This window comes from Pangasianodon hypophthalmus, chromosome 25, assembly GCF_027358585.1.
Source record: "Pangasianodon hypophthalmus isolate fPanHyp1 chromosome 25, fPanHyp1.pri, whole genome shotgun sequence".
Lineage (NCBI taxonomy): Eukaryota > Metazoa > Chordata > Actinopteri > Siluriformes > Pangasiidae > Pangasianodon > Pangasianodon hypophthalmus.
The window spans coordinates 12,651,288-12,667,913 of NC_069734.1; the positions used below are offsets into that span (position 1 = coordinate 12,651,288).

General features: G+C 37.6%; 1 protein-coding gene across 1 annotated transcript; it reads right to left on the reverse strand.

Annotated features, from left to right (window-relative positions):
* Positions 1 to 10,807: 10,807 nt before the first annotated feature.
* LOC113546712 (high choriolytic enzyme 1) lies at positions 10,808 to 16,276 on the reverse strand. The gene is made up of 8 exons (XM_053229485.1): positions 16,158 to 16,276; positions 15,976 to 16,006; positions 15,793 to 15,858; positions 15,347 to 15,499; positions 15,140 to 15,257; positions 14,839 to 15,017; positions 11,057 to 11,138; positions 10,808 to 10,969 (listed from the first exon to the last, which is right to left on the reverse strand). The coding sequence occupies exons 1-8, from the start codon at positions 16,224 to 16,226 to the stop codon at positions 10,843 to 10,845; spliced, it is 825 nt and encodes a 274-aa protein (XP_053085460.1). The 5' UTR covers positions 16,227 to 16,276; the 3' UTR covers positions 10,808 to 10,842.
* Between the last annotated feature and the right edge of the window lie 350 nt (positions 16,277 to 16,626).

Consider the following 16,626-nt stretch of genomic DNA (forward strand, 5'->3'; position numbering starts at 1 on the left):
GCAGAACTGCAATGTAAAAAAAAATCATGCAGATACAGGTCAAGAGCTTCAGGTCATGTTAACATTCACATCAAACATCAGAATGAAGAAAAAGTGTGATATCTGTGTCTTTGATCATAGATATTGGTACCAGATGGGCTGGTTTGAATATGTCAGAAACTGCTGATCTCCTGAGATTTTCACACACAACAGTCTCTAGAGTTTACACAATGGTGCAAAAAACAAAAAAACACTGAGTGAGCGACATGTTATAAGCTATGAAGCTTTTGGACCCAAAAGCAGAACACAGACCTGAATGTAGAGATGTGTGAGGATGACATGTGACATGTCTGTCAAGGCCATGATTTGAACTGAGGTCAACGGAGTGAGAGTCAGCCACTCTGCCCATGAGCCACAGGGGAGAGGAAGCAAGGGGGAGTGCAAGCATGGTTTGCTGTTACTGTCAAGGCCAGGGCTCAAACTCAGGTCAGCTGTGTAGGAGGCAGGTGTTCTATCCGTGAACCACAGGGAAGATGAAGCAGGGCCTTAGGGTCGGTACTGCACTGGTAGACAGAATGATCTAGCAACAAGTGACTGAAGAAGTGGGTTTTTTAAGGGCTGCAGGCTGATGAAGTGATGAAAAGCAGATGAGTTCGCTGATTCAGTCAGGAAGGGAAGCAGAGTCAAGTGCCACGCCCAGGGACACACACAAGAACACACAAACAGGAAGTGAGGGAGAGACAAATATAGGAAACACAAGGAAAGGGGGGAAAATAGGGAAACACATGGAAACCAGTCTCCTCAGAGGTCTCATTAACCATTACATGGTTCATAAGTATTTAAAATGTCTGTGAGATGACATTTTTACTAAATACATATGTAAATGCTTAGCAGAATTTACTTTCTTTTCTTTTTTGCTCCATGGTCCACTCCAAAGGTAAACCCAAGCGATGTGGAGTAATTACAGACTAAACCCTGCATTGTGACAGCACCCTAGAAGGATTCACATCTGTTTAATTGTATTTTTTGTAAATTAAGGAAGTTAACTTATTTTCTCCCAGTATTCGTTATACCCTAAATTGCTCCCTGGTGTTATAGTGATGTGATACACATTCTTGCTCACAGCCAATTAAACATACCATATTAAACATACAAAATACATTATATGCAAAGGATGCTGGCATTAAGTAATGAATAGCATGACAGAACATGTGGTTATTCAAAAAGAATCCACGCCAGGGTGATGTGATGCAGCTTGATGCAAAGTGGAGTGCCAGTACCACCCCAAAATGAATTATTTTCAAATAACTGCATATCTGGAGTGTGTTAATCTAGTTATAACACAGCGATTTGCTAACCATTATAATCTCTGTTTCTCTCTCTCTCTTTCTCAAAAAAATGAAGCTTGTCATTGTACAGAGAAACCGGAAAGTGTAAAGTCCTCTGTCCAAACACTTTCCGAAACTTTGTGAAGCACAGTGATTGCTACAAAGCGCTGACACCCATAGCTTGTTCCAGAAATGTTAATAAGATGTCTCTTAACAAAAATGTCACCACATCAAAGATTATAGGTTTTTCTTGTTAAACAGCACATTTTTTTTAATCTTTTTTTATTAGTCTTAGATTATGTGAAGCATCTGCCATACTAGTCACTGTTTATGAGCTGTTACTATAGAAACAATAATGTATTATAGCACATTAAAATAAACCTATCATGTTACAGATGGAACTCCTGTCCAAACCATGTTGTTATACAAAAATAATGCAAACATTTGACCAATCAGATTCCATCATGCTGTGGTATAAAAGGATTTTAAGTGGGGCTTATTTCAACTGTTGGTGTATATATATATATATGGTCAGGTCCATAAGTATTTGGACAGTGATGCAATTTTGGTAATTTTGCCTCTGTACACTGCCACAATGGATTTGAAATAAAGCAATCAAGATGGGGTTGAAGTGTAGACTTTCAGCTTTAATTCAATGGGTTTAACAAAAATATTGAATTAACGGTTTAGGAATTACAGCCATTCTTTACCTAGTCTCTCCATTTTCACAGGCTCAAAAGTAATTTGAAAAACTAACATAATCAAAAATATTAGGATTATTTTTAATACTTGGATGAAAATCCTTTGCAGTCAATGACTGCCTGGAATCTGGAACCCATGGGCATCAACAAATGCTAAGCTTCCTCCCATGAGATGCTTTGCCAGGCCTTTTACTACAGCTGCCTTCAGTTGCTGCTTGTTTGTGAATCTTTCTGCCTGTCAGTAAGTGAAAATCATGCTCAACTGGGTTGAGGTGAGGTGACTGACTCAGTCATTTAAGAATATTCCATTTCTTTGCCTTAAAAAGCTCTTGGGTTGCTTTCGCGGTACGTTTTGGGTCATTATCCATCTGTATTGTGAAGCACTTTCCTATCAGTTTTGAAGCATTTGACTGCATCTGAGCAGAAAGTATAGCTCTATACACTTCAGAATTCATCCTGCTACTTCTATCAGCAGTCACATCATCAGTAAACACCAGTGACCCACTTCCACTGGCAGCCATACATGCCCATGCCATAACACTGCCTCCACATGTTTGACAGATGATGATGTATGCTTTGGATCTTGAGTCCTTCCTTTCCTTCTCCACACTCTTCTCTTCCCATCATTCTGGTACAAGTTAATCTTGCATCAGAATGGGCCAGGCTTTTTTTTAGAGTTTTTTTTTTTTTTTTTAGCAAAGTCTAATCTGGCCTTTTTTTCTTGAGTGTTAACCAGTGGTTTGCATCTTGAGGTAAACCATCTGTATTTACATTCATGCAGGCGTCTCTTGATTGTAGACTTTGACAATATGCCTACCTCCTCCAGAGTGCTCTTGACTAGATGTGAAGTGGTTTTTCTTCAGGAATTCTGTGATCATTCACTTTAGTTGTCTTCCATGGCCTTCCAGGCCTTTTAGTGTTGCTGAGCTCACCAGTGCATTCCTTCTTTTTAAGAATGTACCAAATTGTTGATTTGGCCACTCCTGAAGTTTCTGTTATCTCTCTGATAGGTCTGTTTTGTTTTATCAGCCTAATGATGGCCTCCTTCACTTGCATCGACACCTCTTTGAACCTCATAGTGAGAGTTCCCATGAACAGCTACAAAAATGCAAATGAAACGCTTGGAATCAGCTCCAGACCTTTCATCTCTTTAATTTGTCATGAAATAATGAGGAAACAGGCCACATGTGGCCATGAAACTTCTTATCAGTTATTTACTTTTGAGCCTGTGAAAATGGAGGGAAAAAGGCTGTAATTCCTAAACTTTTAATGCAATATTTTTGTTAAACCCCTTAAATTAAATCTGAAAGTCTACACTTCAATAACGTCTCGATTGCTTTATTTCAAATCCATTGTGGTGGTGTACAGAGGCAAAATTATGAAAATTGTGCCACTGTACTATATATATATATAAATTACTGAATTACTGCAATCAGCATCTTTTAAAATTTAAATGAAAAATGTAAAAAAAATTTAAACAAAATTTTTTTTTTATTTAAAAATCTATTTATTTAAACATCAGTTTCATTGGAGATTGTGGAGTGTGGGTGTGGTTAAATTGGTGCATGGTGGTAAATTGTTAAATGTTGCAGAACATGATCTTTGCTCGCTTTTCTAGATGTTGTACATCATGGGAAAGCTACTCACTGCCCCATTTAGCTCCACAGAATTATGATTGCACCCAGTGCAATCTTGTTTTATAGCAAATAATATGAATTAAATCTAATAAATTTCCACACACAAATGCAAAGGGTATGTGCATATGGTATGATGTACTTAACCATTTCTACTGTAAGATGTATTGCAAGAATGGGATAGGAAAAGGGAGATTAGTTTAGTTAGTTTAATTTAGTTTAATTTAATTAGTTAATTTAGTTTGAGGCTATATTAAATTAACACTTCCAAAATTTTTCATACTTAGTTTATATTATATATGTATATTTTTTCAAATAACCTTTAAGAATGCCTTTCACAAAAGAAGAACGTATTGAAATCATTCTTGTGGCTGGATCGGGAAGCTGTCGCAAGGTTGCGATGGGCTTTAACAGGAAATGTTCCGAGCTGCCGCTACCACCGGTTGTACAGTTTTGAAATTTGTTGAACAGTTTGTTTTTCACAAATGCTGCAATTTTTGGTCATGTTTTGTAATGCTGCAGTAACGTGTGTTTATTTTCCTGTGTGGTGAGTGGTTATTTTGTAATCCTAATTTTTAAACCTTGCTCAGACACAACCCTAGCCTCAAAATAACCAAAAAAGATATGCCATGAAAACCAATTTATAAAGCATTATTTGAAATTTAGAATCTGTTCATCCTCACAGTATAGATATCATCTATATATATCATAGTAGGTAGTCTGTAAGAGAGTGTTACAGCAATAGGGGACAGTGCAGTAAAGGGAGTTGTTGTATGTTCTAGGAGAGCCATGTGGGCTGACTGTCAACATTCCCAGTGATTGAACATGAACATGAAGTTCAGTCTATAAAGACGACGCATCCCTGAAGCTGAATCCATTATTAGAAATCTAACATTATGTAACATTGACATAATAATATTAATAACCTAACTGATAACATAGTAACATTAACATAATGAAATTTTGTTTACTGTAACTCTTTCTCTTTCTCTTTCTGATAGACAGATTAGTTACTTTACTTTATTGATTCTTCAGCTGACAGATGAAGACAGACATATGAAAGTAATGGCAAAAATACACAGAAAAAAAAAACTCAAGCAGTAGGACACTGTCTTTCTCGCTGGCACACCACTCTGTCTGTCTGGTACTCAGCAGCTGCCTGTAAGACATGATCTTATAAATCACCCAGCATTAATCACACACAGGTGTAGGCATTCATTCCCCTTACTCATTCTCTGTGATCTCACTTGACCATGCCCTCATTGCCACATATACTGGTGTAATAGGCTTTATGATTTTTAATTAAAACATGACAGCAGGGACTGGTAAAAAAAATTCAGCCTGGGGCACCTCACACCCACCCAGGCCACCCCACAGACCAGCAACAGAATTTGAGAACACTGACCACCTGCTGTACACTCACTGATCAATTTATTAGGAACCCCTGTATTAATTCAAATGTCTAATCCTATCATGAGGCAGCACTCAATTTATAAAATCATGTAGGCATGCGTCAAGAGCTTCAGTTCACTAGAACACTGAAAAAAGTGACCTAAGTGACTTTGACTGTGGCTGTTGCTGCCAGACATGCTGGTTTGAGTATTTCACAGAAATCTCCTGGGATTTTCACACACAACAGCCTCTGGAGTTTAAACAGAATGGTGTGAAAACCAACAAAAACACTCGATGAGCAGCGTTCCATGCGTGGAAACACTTTTTTAATGATAGAGGTCAGAGGAGAATGGACAGACTGGTTCATAATAAAACAACAGTTGTGAAAGTGATACCTTTGTTTCTTTTGTGTGCATAACTAATAGGAACTACTATTCTATACCTTTAAATTAATTTTAGCTAATCTCTCTTATCTATCTAAGCTATAACATCAGTACTGCATTTACAGAAGTCACAACACCACTGCTCTCTGCTCCATCTAGACATATCTTGTCCATTCTATAGTGAGTGCATCTATATGGCTTTCTGTGTCACATACATACATACATTTCACAAACATCTGGCTTACAGAAGCCAGCTGGAGATGAGGCAAATGATGAACAAAAGCGTTGCAAGTCTGGCAGGTTCATGATTTACTAACCAATCCGTTTTTGATGAACCAATCCTATATGGGCTTTAGGAACTGCAGGTTTTGCCAGCCACTTGGTGGCATTGCAGGTGGGTTGTGGACTCCTAATGACCAATTGGGCCTCCTAACAGTGGTTTGAATAACAACATTCCCTGTAGACAATTAATAAGCAATTAATTTAAGTTTCTCTTGTTGTTGATCAGCTAGGAATAAAAAAAAAAAAAAAAAGTTGGACTAATTTTTTTGCATCTGTAATAAAAATGCTGGGAGTTGAGAATCCTTCTCAATGTGTGCATATACACTTCTCAGTGGCATTAAAATCTCATTGCGATTTATGGCAAGCATGAAGCTTGTACACTGATTGCATGAGCATGAGTATTGCAACATGGCTCTTTTATTCACATGACTAAACTGAGAACAGTCTGTGTTATGGTGGGGGGGAAAGCCACATACCATGCTGTGTAGGCATCCACAGCGTTCGGAATGGGAATATGGCTCCAATTGGGCTTAATGGTATATATTATAAAACATTTTCTATTTGAAAAATCGTTGGTATTTCATGTGGTAGTGGATAACTGGATATGGATATGGATCTTACATGTATGCAACTGCTAGATACAAATGTAACTATGGTTCTGTAAACCCCAGATAACCACCAGCGGCTGTGTTTAACACTTAGATATCATCTTGTAAGTGTGCATATGCTGAAACATTTACCACAAAGTTATAAGATGACTGTAACATAGTACTCTGGTGGTTAACTAGGGTTCAGAGAACCACAGTTACATTCATAACTAGTGTTGTGTTTAACCTCTTCTAACCACCAGGGGTGGTGTTTAACTCCTGATTAAACCTATGTCACAAGGTCATTAGGATATGGCTCACTTATTGATGCTTGGAAAGGTGTTTGGAGATATTTTCTGCACTCACACCAACAGTGGAGATGTTGATCTTATAGGGTTGTGGAGAGGGTACATAGCGAAGCCCAGGAAACTCCAGCATAGTTCTCCTGGAGTGACACACTTCTCAGTAGTGCCCATGAGAATGAAACAGTAGTTCCCTGTAGAATGGTAATGGTAATGACTCCATCACCCAGTCTTTGCTTAGACAGGGGAACCCCCATGCTTTCACACTTGCATATGTATAGCTAGTCTGATGTGCTGCTTTGTGGTTCAAATAATACGATAAGGTGCCTGCTGAACACACAAGGGACTGTTCTGCATGTTGGCCTCCACAGAATGGTTCAAATCACCTGGTTCATAAACTTGGGTTACATGATCTTAAGCAGGAGCCCACGGTTAAGACATAAGGTTACTCAGGAATAATGTGGCCACTTACGCATACAGGAAGGCCTTATTGCCAAGACCTGCACCTTTCCTCCCCTTCTTGCCGAGAATTTCACCAAAAGATCAACCGCCTGTAATGGCTTGGTGAGGAAATTGCTAGGCCATTCCCCTCACTAGTACGAGTAGCAGCTGGAACCAGGGTTTTTTGGGTAAGTATCTCAGGGCCACAAGCAGAACTCTGTAGTTTGACTGATGCAGAATATGCAAAAATAACAACGAAATAGCCAGTAGTGCTCTACTACAGAGGCCACATTTATAAATGGTGCATTCTGTGTATTGATAATTATTGTTCCAAATAACTATTTGCAGTCTACAGTTTGTTTCATCCCCGCTACAAATAGTAGCAAGTCATTATGAGCTGGTTATGGTAGAGCTAATTCTAGGTAATTACAGGTGGCAAACAGCTATTTTACACATTCAAAGATCTATAAATAGGTTGCAGAATGATGCGTTGTCTATGGCACAATGGTGTTTTTGGCATTATTCGAAGACCGCACCAACCGACAAATAAGGTGAACATGTGTTTTCAGAGACCACAAAGATTTCCTTGTCAACAATGATGACCGGCTAATGAGCCAGTTTAAATTTCCAAGAGCCATTGTCTTGGAACCCTGTGCGGAGCTGGGCCTAGGTTTAGAGACATTACATAAATTAATTACATTAAATTACAACCAAATTAAAAAATTGTTTTTAATGATAAAAGTAAATAAACTGTATAAACATATTACAGTATATAAGGAGCATTATGCAAGATAATTTTTTGTGATAAAAAAAATTAAACCAAGACAAATCAGACCATTTCATTTCAGAACATTTCCCACCCTTAATGTGAAATTACAATGTATATAAATTCGGTGAAAAACAATCAGAAACATTTTAGGGAAAAATAGGAAAAATAAAAATAAGTTGCAATAACCTTGTTGCATAAGTGAGCACACCCTTTTATAATTGGGGATGTGACTGTGTTCAGAATGAACCAATCACATTCAATCTCATGTTCAAAAGTAATTATCATACAGCTGTCATCAATGAATTTTTTCTGATTAACCACAAATAAAGACCAGCTGTTTCTGTAGGATTTTCTTGACATCTTCTTGGCTTCATCTGACTGCTGAAGCCACGGTCTGCAAAAGCTGACAAAGCCTGTACAGGGTCTCACTGCCGAAAGGAATCAATCAGGAGAGGGATACAAAATAAATTCTAAAACATTAGATGTACCATGGAACACCATGAAGACCGTCATCAACAAGTGGACAAAAAGGAGCACCACAGTGACATTTCCAAAAACAGGACGTGCCTCCAAAATTTACAGAAGAACAAGACAAGAATTTACCAGGGACGCTGGTAAAGAGTCCAAGAGACCAACGGTAACATTAAATGAGCTGCAGGAATATCTGACAATTACTCACTGATTACTCACTGTACATGACAACATGACAATTTCTCGTATTCTTCACAAGTCTGGGCTATGGGGTAGGGTGGCTAGACAGAAGCCCTTTTTCACAAAAAACATCCAAGCAATACTAAATTACCCCAAACCATGTGGCAAAATGCGCTATGGTCTATGAGACCAATTCCAAAAGGTAAGTTTGGGACAAAAAAAAAAAAAACACCAAAAGAACACCATACCCATGGTGAAGCATGGTGGTGGTAGCATCATGCTTTAGGGCTGTTTTTTTCAGCCAGAACTGTGGGGTTTATCAAAGTTGAGGGAATCATGAGTAGCTACAAATACTAGCTGATTTTAGTGCAAACCATTCAGGTGTCTGCTAGTAAGCTGAATATGAAACCAAGTTTCACCTTTCATTACGACAGCTACCCAGAGCATATATCCAAAAACATCCAAATCAACAAAAGAATGGCTTAACCAAAAGAAGATCAATGTTTCTGAATGTCCTAGCCGGAGCCCAGACCTGAATCCAACTAAAAATCTGTGGAGTGACCTGAAGCCAGCTGTGCACAGGAGATGCCCTTATAATTTAATGGATCTATAATGTTTTTGCAAGAAAGGGTGGGAAAATATTGCCAAGTCAAGATGTGCCACACTGATAGACTCTTAGCCAAAAAGACTGAGTGCTGTAATAAAATCAAAAGGTGCTTCAACAAAGTATTAGTTTAGGGGTGTGCACAATTAGATAACTAGATTATTGTAGGTTTTTTATTTTTCTTTTGTCCCTATAAAAGCTTCTGACTGTTTTTCACTTTATTTGTGTACTTTGCAATTTAAAGGTGAGAGAAGATCTGACATGGTTTATCTAGTGTCATTCTTTTACTTCACAAAAACCTGCCATTTTAACAGGGGTGTGTTTTATATCCATTGTATCATCATATCCATGCAGATTTTATATCTGTTGTAAATACCTAGCTAGAATTATGCTAACATTGCTTGATAGGAGATCCAAATAAATAAGAAGCTGGATACATTGCAGTAATTGCAGTTACTTCTTGGAATCTTCTTTGGATTTACAACTGCTAACATACCATTATAATAACTGGAATCAAGCAACTAAAATCTCAGTGAAGAAGAAGGATGTTGCAAATTTCTAACTGGTTCTGGACCAAAACCATACTCACCAGCCACATTATCTTTATTCATAGATGTCTGAGAGACAACATAATTCCTAAGGGATTCTGAACTAAATTTTCATCCCAACAAAATCAACAGTCAATACTACAGATCAGTGCAATCCATTCTCTTTAAGTGGGTAGGACTTAAAACACCTTACATTTTTTAAATTCCAGGTTTACAATTTAGGACTACTGTAACATTTGAACATTGTATTATGTTAGTAACATGACATGCACATAACATAAGTGACTAAAAGCCAAATGAATATACCTTGCACTGTGGAGGAAATTTTGTTTTATGCTTACTATTTACATGTGTAAACCAATAAATCTACTGCATGATTAATAAACATAGTAGCAGAAATGTTAGAAACTTGCCTTCTGCAAAAATGTGCAAAAAAAGAGAGAACTTGTCTTGCAACACTCTTGCAAGAGTGTGCGTAAGAAGGTGTGTTGGGGAGTGTACAAATGGAAGGGGGAATGGAAGGTGATCACTGCTATCATAAGATAACGATGACCAAACAAGTGGGCAGCTGGGTTGTGTTTGCAAAAAAGTAAAGCACTAGTACTATGAGGTAACTTGATTATGATATTTTTGTCTGTGTTTAACCAATCAGAATTCATGGTACTGCTATAAGGTGTGTATACTTTTCTCTATGCTTTGGAGATGATCTGAAGTATGTGGATAGCAAGATCATTGCTGTGTGAGGCAGCCCGATGTGAAGCAGAGCAGGTGCACGTGCAGAAGCAGCAGCAATGCGAGTGGCATTGTTCACTCACCTGCATTATTTATGTACATCTGAAAGATTAAAAGCAATATCTATAGATGGCATGTCAGAGCCAAAACATCTGTCTGGTTTTCAAGTAAAATATTAAATGTTTAGCGATTTTTATGCACAGCGATGTTAAATGGCCTGATGAGCTCTGTTTCTTTTTAAATCGTTCTGCTGTCATCATCATTATCATGAGCTGCATCTCAAATCGAACACTGCAGCTGAAAATTTAACTCATAATAGCAGAACAGAGAAACCATCAAAAGTTACTATAAACTCTAAGTAAAATGTGCCCAGAGGGCTGCTTTTGCAGCACTCTTTCTAATTTCTGAAATTTGTATCAGACTACATCAAGAGCAGACCCTTTTCAAACAGTTTTTAAAAGCATTGTAAAAGCATTTGAAATACACTGGCGATATTATGAGTGATTCATTTAACTGCAGTACAGCCTGTTGACACGTAGAATGTCATTGGGGCTCATCTCAGTGGCACGTCCAATGGGAACGTTATTGTCTGGTATGGGGATGATGGTTGGTTCCCCGTTCTTGGTGAACAAAAACCTAGACCAACACAGTGTGTTAATTACTTTTGTGGCATCAGAACAATGAGATGTGGAAATAAAAAAAAAAAAAAGTGTACTGGTTTACCTCGAGTAGTGCATGACAGAATTGTAGTCGTATGAAGTGTTCAAATTGTTGGTGTTGACTATATCAAAATTGTGCTCTTGTTCTGTGGATAATCACATTACCCAAACCTATATATATATATATATATATATATATATATATATATATATATATATATATATATATATATATATGCATACACACAGTTAGGTCTGGAAGTAGTTGGACAATGACAATGAGTTTTTGTGATTTTGTAGACTTTCAGCTTTATTTTAGGAGGTTCCACAAAAATATGGCATTTACCATTTAGGAATTACAGCCATTTTAAACAAAGTACCTCCATTTTCAGGGGCTCAAAGGTATTTGGACAAAGTGACATAATTTTAAATATAACCATACTTTTAATACTTGGATGAAAATCCTTTGCAGTCAATGACTGCCTGAAGTCTGGAGCTCATGTTCTCAAAACTCAAATTCTGAGTTTCCTCCCTGGAGATGCTTTGCCAGGCCTTCACTGCAGCCACTTCAGTTGCTGCTTATTTGTGGGTCTTTCTGCCTTCAGTCTTGTCTTCAGTAAGTGAAAAGCATGCTCTGTTGGGTTGAGATGTGAGCAGAGAGTATAGAATAATTCAACTTGCTACTTCTGTCAGCAGTCACTTCCTCCACCATGTTTGACACCCGATGTGGTATACTTTGGATCATGAGCTGTTCCTTTCTTTCACCATACTTTTCTCTTCCCATCATTCTGGTACAAGTTAATCTTGGTTTCATCAGTCCAAAGAATCTTATTCCAGAACATGGGAGGCTTTTTTAGATGTTTTCTGGCAAAGTCTAAACATGCTTTCCTGTTCTTGAATGTTACCAGTGGTTTGCACCTTGCTGTAAACCCTCTGTATTTACATTCATGAAGGCGTCTCTTGATTGTAGATTTTGACAATGATACGCCTACCTTATCCAGAGTATTCTTGACTTCTGTTGATGTTGTGAAGGGGTTTTTCTTCACCAAGGAAAGGATTCTGTGATCATTCACTTTAGTTATCTTCAGTGGTCTTCCAGGCCTTTCGATGTTGTTGAGCTCACCAGTGCTTTCTTTCTTTTTAAGAATATACCCAACTGTTGATTTGGCCACACCTAAGGTTTTTGCTATCTCTCTTATAGATTTATGTTGTTTTTTTCAGCCTAATGATGGCCTCCTTCACTTGCATTGAGCTCTCCTTGGACTTCATATTGGTAGCTCCAGCAAACTGCTGCCAAATGCCAACTCAATATGATATCAACTCCAGACCTTTTATCTGCTTCATTTGTCTTGAAGCAACGAGGGAATGGACCGCACCTGGTCAGTTAACTTCTGTCAGCGTTCATGGGTTCACCGGCCTCTTCTAACCGTGTTGTGCACTACCGCTGATTAGTTCATTAGTTTCAGCTGCTGCTCATTTTCTGCTGCTATTTAAGCCTCAGTGTTTGTCCTGTCTTTGTCAGTTCGTTGTTTTCATGTCTGTGTTCTGTGCAGCTTCCGCGATTGCTCTGTTTCCCCAGTACCCTGCACCCCTGTGGATTACTGTCTGCTAGCCTGGATCATAGGATTGTTTATTTCCCGTTGCAGCCAAGTGCTACTAAGGAGACCTGCCACCATTGCACCCACGTTTGTCCACCCACAGTACTCTGTCTGTAGCTCTCTCTTCGGCTCTTTAATAAATATTTAACTCACACTTGAATCCGCCTTGTATTTCCTGACAACTTCTCGTCAGTCAATTGTCCAAATACCTTTGAGCCCCTTAAAATGGAGTTACTTTGCTGAAAATGGCTGTAATTCCTAAATGGTAAATGCCATATTTTTGTGGAACCTCTTAAAATGAAGCTGAAAGTCTACACTTTGATCACATCTTGATTGTTTTATTTCAAATCCATTGTGGTGGTGTATGAAGGCAAAATCACAAAAACTCTGTCATTGTCCAAATACTTCCTGACCTGACTGTATATAATATATATATATATATATATATATATATATATATATATATATATATATATATAAACATTACATAAAAAAGAGAGAACAAATATTATTCTATTTTGTATACATTTCATAGTGTTTTTATGCATTTTTACATTTATTCCAAAATAATAACTAAAGTAACAATTATTGCAGTAACAATTTGAACAATATTTTGGAAACACTTTACAATAAGGTTTCATTAGTTAACATTAGTTAACTACTTTAGTTAACATGAACTAAGAATGAACAATACTTCTACAGCATTTATTAATCTTATTTAATATTATTTTCAGCATTTACTAATGCATTATTAAAATTAAACGTGTTTGTTAACATTAGTTAATAATGGTCATTTTGCCCATTCAGCCCCAGAGCTCGCACAAAAACAAGAGGCGGGATTTATCGAAGGAACCTATCACATCCAATCATAACAGATCACATCCAATCATAACCTATCACATCCAAACATAACCGATCATATCCAATCATAACCGATCATATCCAATCATAACCGATCACATCCAATCATAACCGATCATATCCAGTCATAATCTATCACATCCAATCATAACCGATCACATACAATTATAGCGCGATGGAGGCGTTGCCTCCTGTCACGTGACTTTCCCCCATTCATTCTCAGTGACCCCCCACTAAACCCACGGCGCGTTATGGGGTCTCTGTCAATGGGCTGAGGGGAGGCAAGCCTGCGCTGTAACTTTACCTGTGGGTGTCGCTGTTGGACAGTGTGACTTTATAAAAACGAGTGACTTTTATACTTTTAATGTCATTTTAGTAATATTTGCGTCGTTTTATTTTTGTAATATCGATTATTTTCTCATCCAATTTTTTGAGGAGACACTGCCTCCCTTGCCTCCTCGGAGGAAACGCCCCTGATGTATATATATATATATATATATATATATATATATATATATATATATATATATATATATATATATAAAGTATGTATATATAAACTTAAATGAAATTTTACAGAAAAATGTTTATTTGTCAATAAAGAAGCAGCATATTACGTACTTTTCAGACAAAAACATAATGAAGGCTGCCGGGTTTTGCATGCAAAAATAAGAAGCAAGTCCGACTGTCAAAGTCTCCAGAGAAGAACTGTGGCTGCTTCTGCAAGATGCTCAGTAAAACTTACAGCTCATTTCCTTATAAAACTGCACAAATTGTACCTGAGATTACTAATGTTTTTTTTTTTTTTGAGGGGTATAGTCCAAATCCGTTTCAGCATGACAGTCCCCATATGCTCAAAGTGAGGTCCATGAAGACATGATTTGCTAAGGTTGGAGTGGAAGAAATTGAGTGGCCTGCAGAGAACACTGACCTCAACCCCACTGAACACCTTTGGGATGATCAGGAATGTAGACTGCACGCCAGGCGTCCTCACTCAGTACCTGACCTCACTAATGCTCTTGTGGCTGAAAAATCTAGTTCCAAATCTAGTGGAAAGACTTCCCAGAAGACTGGAGGTAATTATAACAACAAAGTGGGACTTAGTCTGGAATGGGATGTTCAACAGGCATATTTGAGTGTAATGGTCACGTGTCCCAATACTTTTGTCCATATAGATATATATATATATATATATATATATATATATATATATATATATATATGCATAACTTGAACTAGGAAGCTTCTCATTTGCCATGAATGTAGCATTAGCTGTCCAAGCTTTTTTTTTTGCCAAAGTTTAAGGTCAAATGTTCACTGTAATAATCAAGTATAGAATAGAAGAAATGAAATAAGAAATAAGAAGAAAAATTCCTGCTCTGCTCACCAGGTATAATATTTTGGTAGAGGATTCTGACATGATTGTCACGGTCACTACGAGTCTGCTCATGATGAAATCCCAGAGCATGGAGAAGTTCATGTTGTATGACGTGATGGTAAACACAGCCGTTGCGTTCTAGGGAAACAACCTGCCTTCCTCCCCTGCGACCCACGAAAGAGTAGCACCTATACAGCAAAGAATAAATTCAAGACTTCTTTCTTTACATGAGAGCTGGACAGGAGTTAAAGCAACTGTTTGACAATATGTTTCTTAAAAATGGTCCTAAATATTAGGATTGTTGACATACCCAGTGTCTGAGATTATATGAATGTAGTCTTCTTCATTGGTGCGACGTTTGAATCGGATACAGGTTGAATTTTCAAAGGACTTCAGCCCACGCTGGATAACACGTCTTTCAAAGAATGCTGTCAGACAGATTGAAGAGAAGTTTGTTAAAGGTAGCTAATGGTGCTCTGACACATATTACTGAAACCAGGTAAGAAGTGATACTCACAATACTGCCTGGAAATGACGAAGGGCACATTAACCTTCCCATCCCTGCCCTTGCGCCACTTGCACTGACGAGAAGTACATGGATCTGCATTCTGGAGCCCAGTGTACACTGCTATGTCACCATGTACAATGGCAAACTCACCCTTTAACTTTCCTGTCCAGCAAAACACAATTGTCTACATTGGGATTCATAGTAAATGCATTATTTTTCAGGAACCTTTCTTAAGAAAATGTCTACAGACTGTTTTACTAAACTAAAGGAAGACTGAACATTAAAAGCTAGAAAGGACTTCAGAGAGCTAGCCCTATATTTACTTCAATGAGAAGATCTAGATCTAGTGAAAAAAAGTACCTACAATATATATTACTTCAATCATCAGCCTTATTTTTATACAGGGCCAAGAAGTGAAGAAGTCAAGAAGTCAAGTACATCTTTTTCAATCTTACCAGCATTCTTGTTGGCTCTTTCAATTATGGCAGATACAGAGAAATAATCCCGGTCAATGCTGTTATCTGAAATTAATTTGATTAATTAGTAAAAAAAAAAAAAAAAGCATAACTATAAAATTTCAAAACTGTACAGATAAACTAAGTAAGCCTCAAGTAAATCAAGTAAATCAGTCATCTTACCAGTCTCATCAGAGGTCTCATTAACCAGTGCCTGGTTGATAAATATTTAAAATGACTGTGAGCTGACATTTTACTAAGTACTTATGCAGATGCCAAATAAAAAGCAATATGGCACTTCAAATAGGTCTTTTTTTAGATTTACTCAAATTTGCATAATGTTGTTAGAATTTCTGTTAGCTCACCTTTATAGAACGACTCTGAACTAGACTGATGCTGAGCAGCAGCAGGATGATGTCTTGCATCACGTACATGATGAGAGTCACATTCAGTGTAGCAGCACTGAGAGTGGAGAATGCTCAGGTAGAAGTACAGTTTAAATACACTCATAGGAGTTTTTATCACTTCCCTCTCACAGAACTCAGCTTCTATGTCTGAAGGGTTATGGCAAACCAAGAAATGGAACTAGAAAATTTTGCGCAAAAATGTCTTGTTTTTTTGGTTTTTTTCCTTTTTGCAACACTTTTTGCAAAACAGTTTTGAAGCTTCTTTGAAAATCTCCAACTGTGGAACATGGGCTGATATAAATTCTTATTCTAATCGAAAAATCCTAAAAATTCTAACCCTATTCAAAACCAGCCATATTAATAACCAACCCTACACCTGGCAAACCTGAACCCTATGCAAACCCTAACCCATAAAGAAATGGTTAAT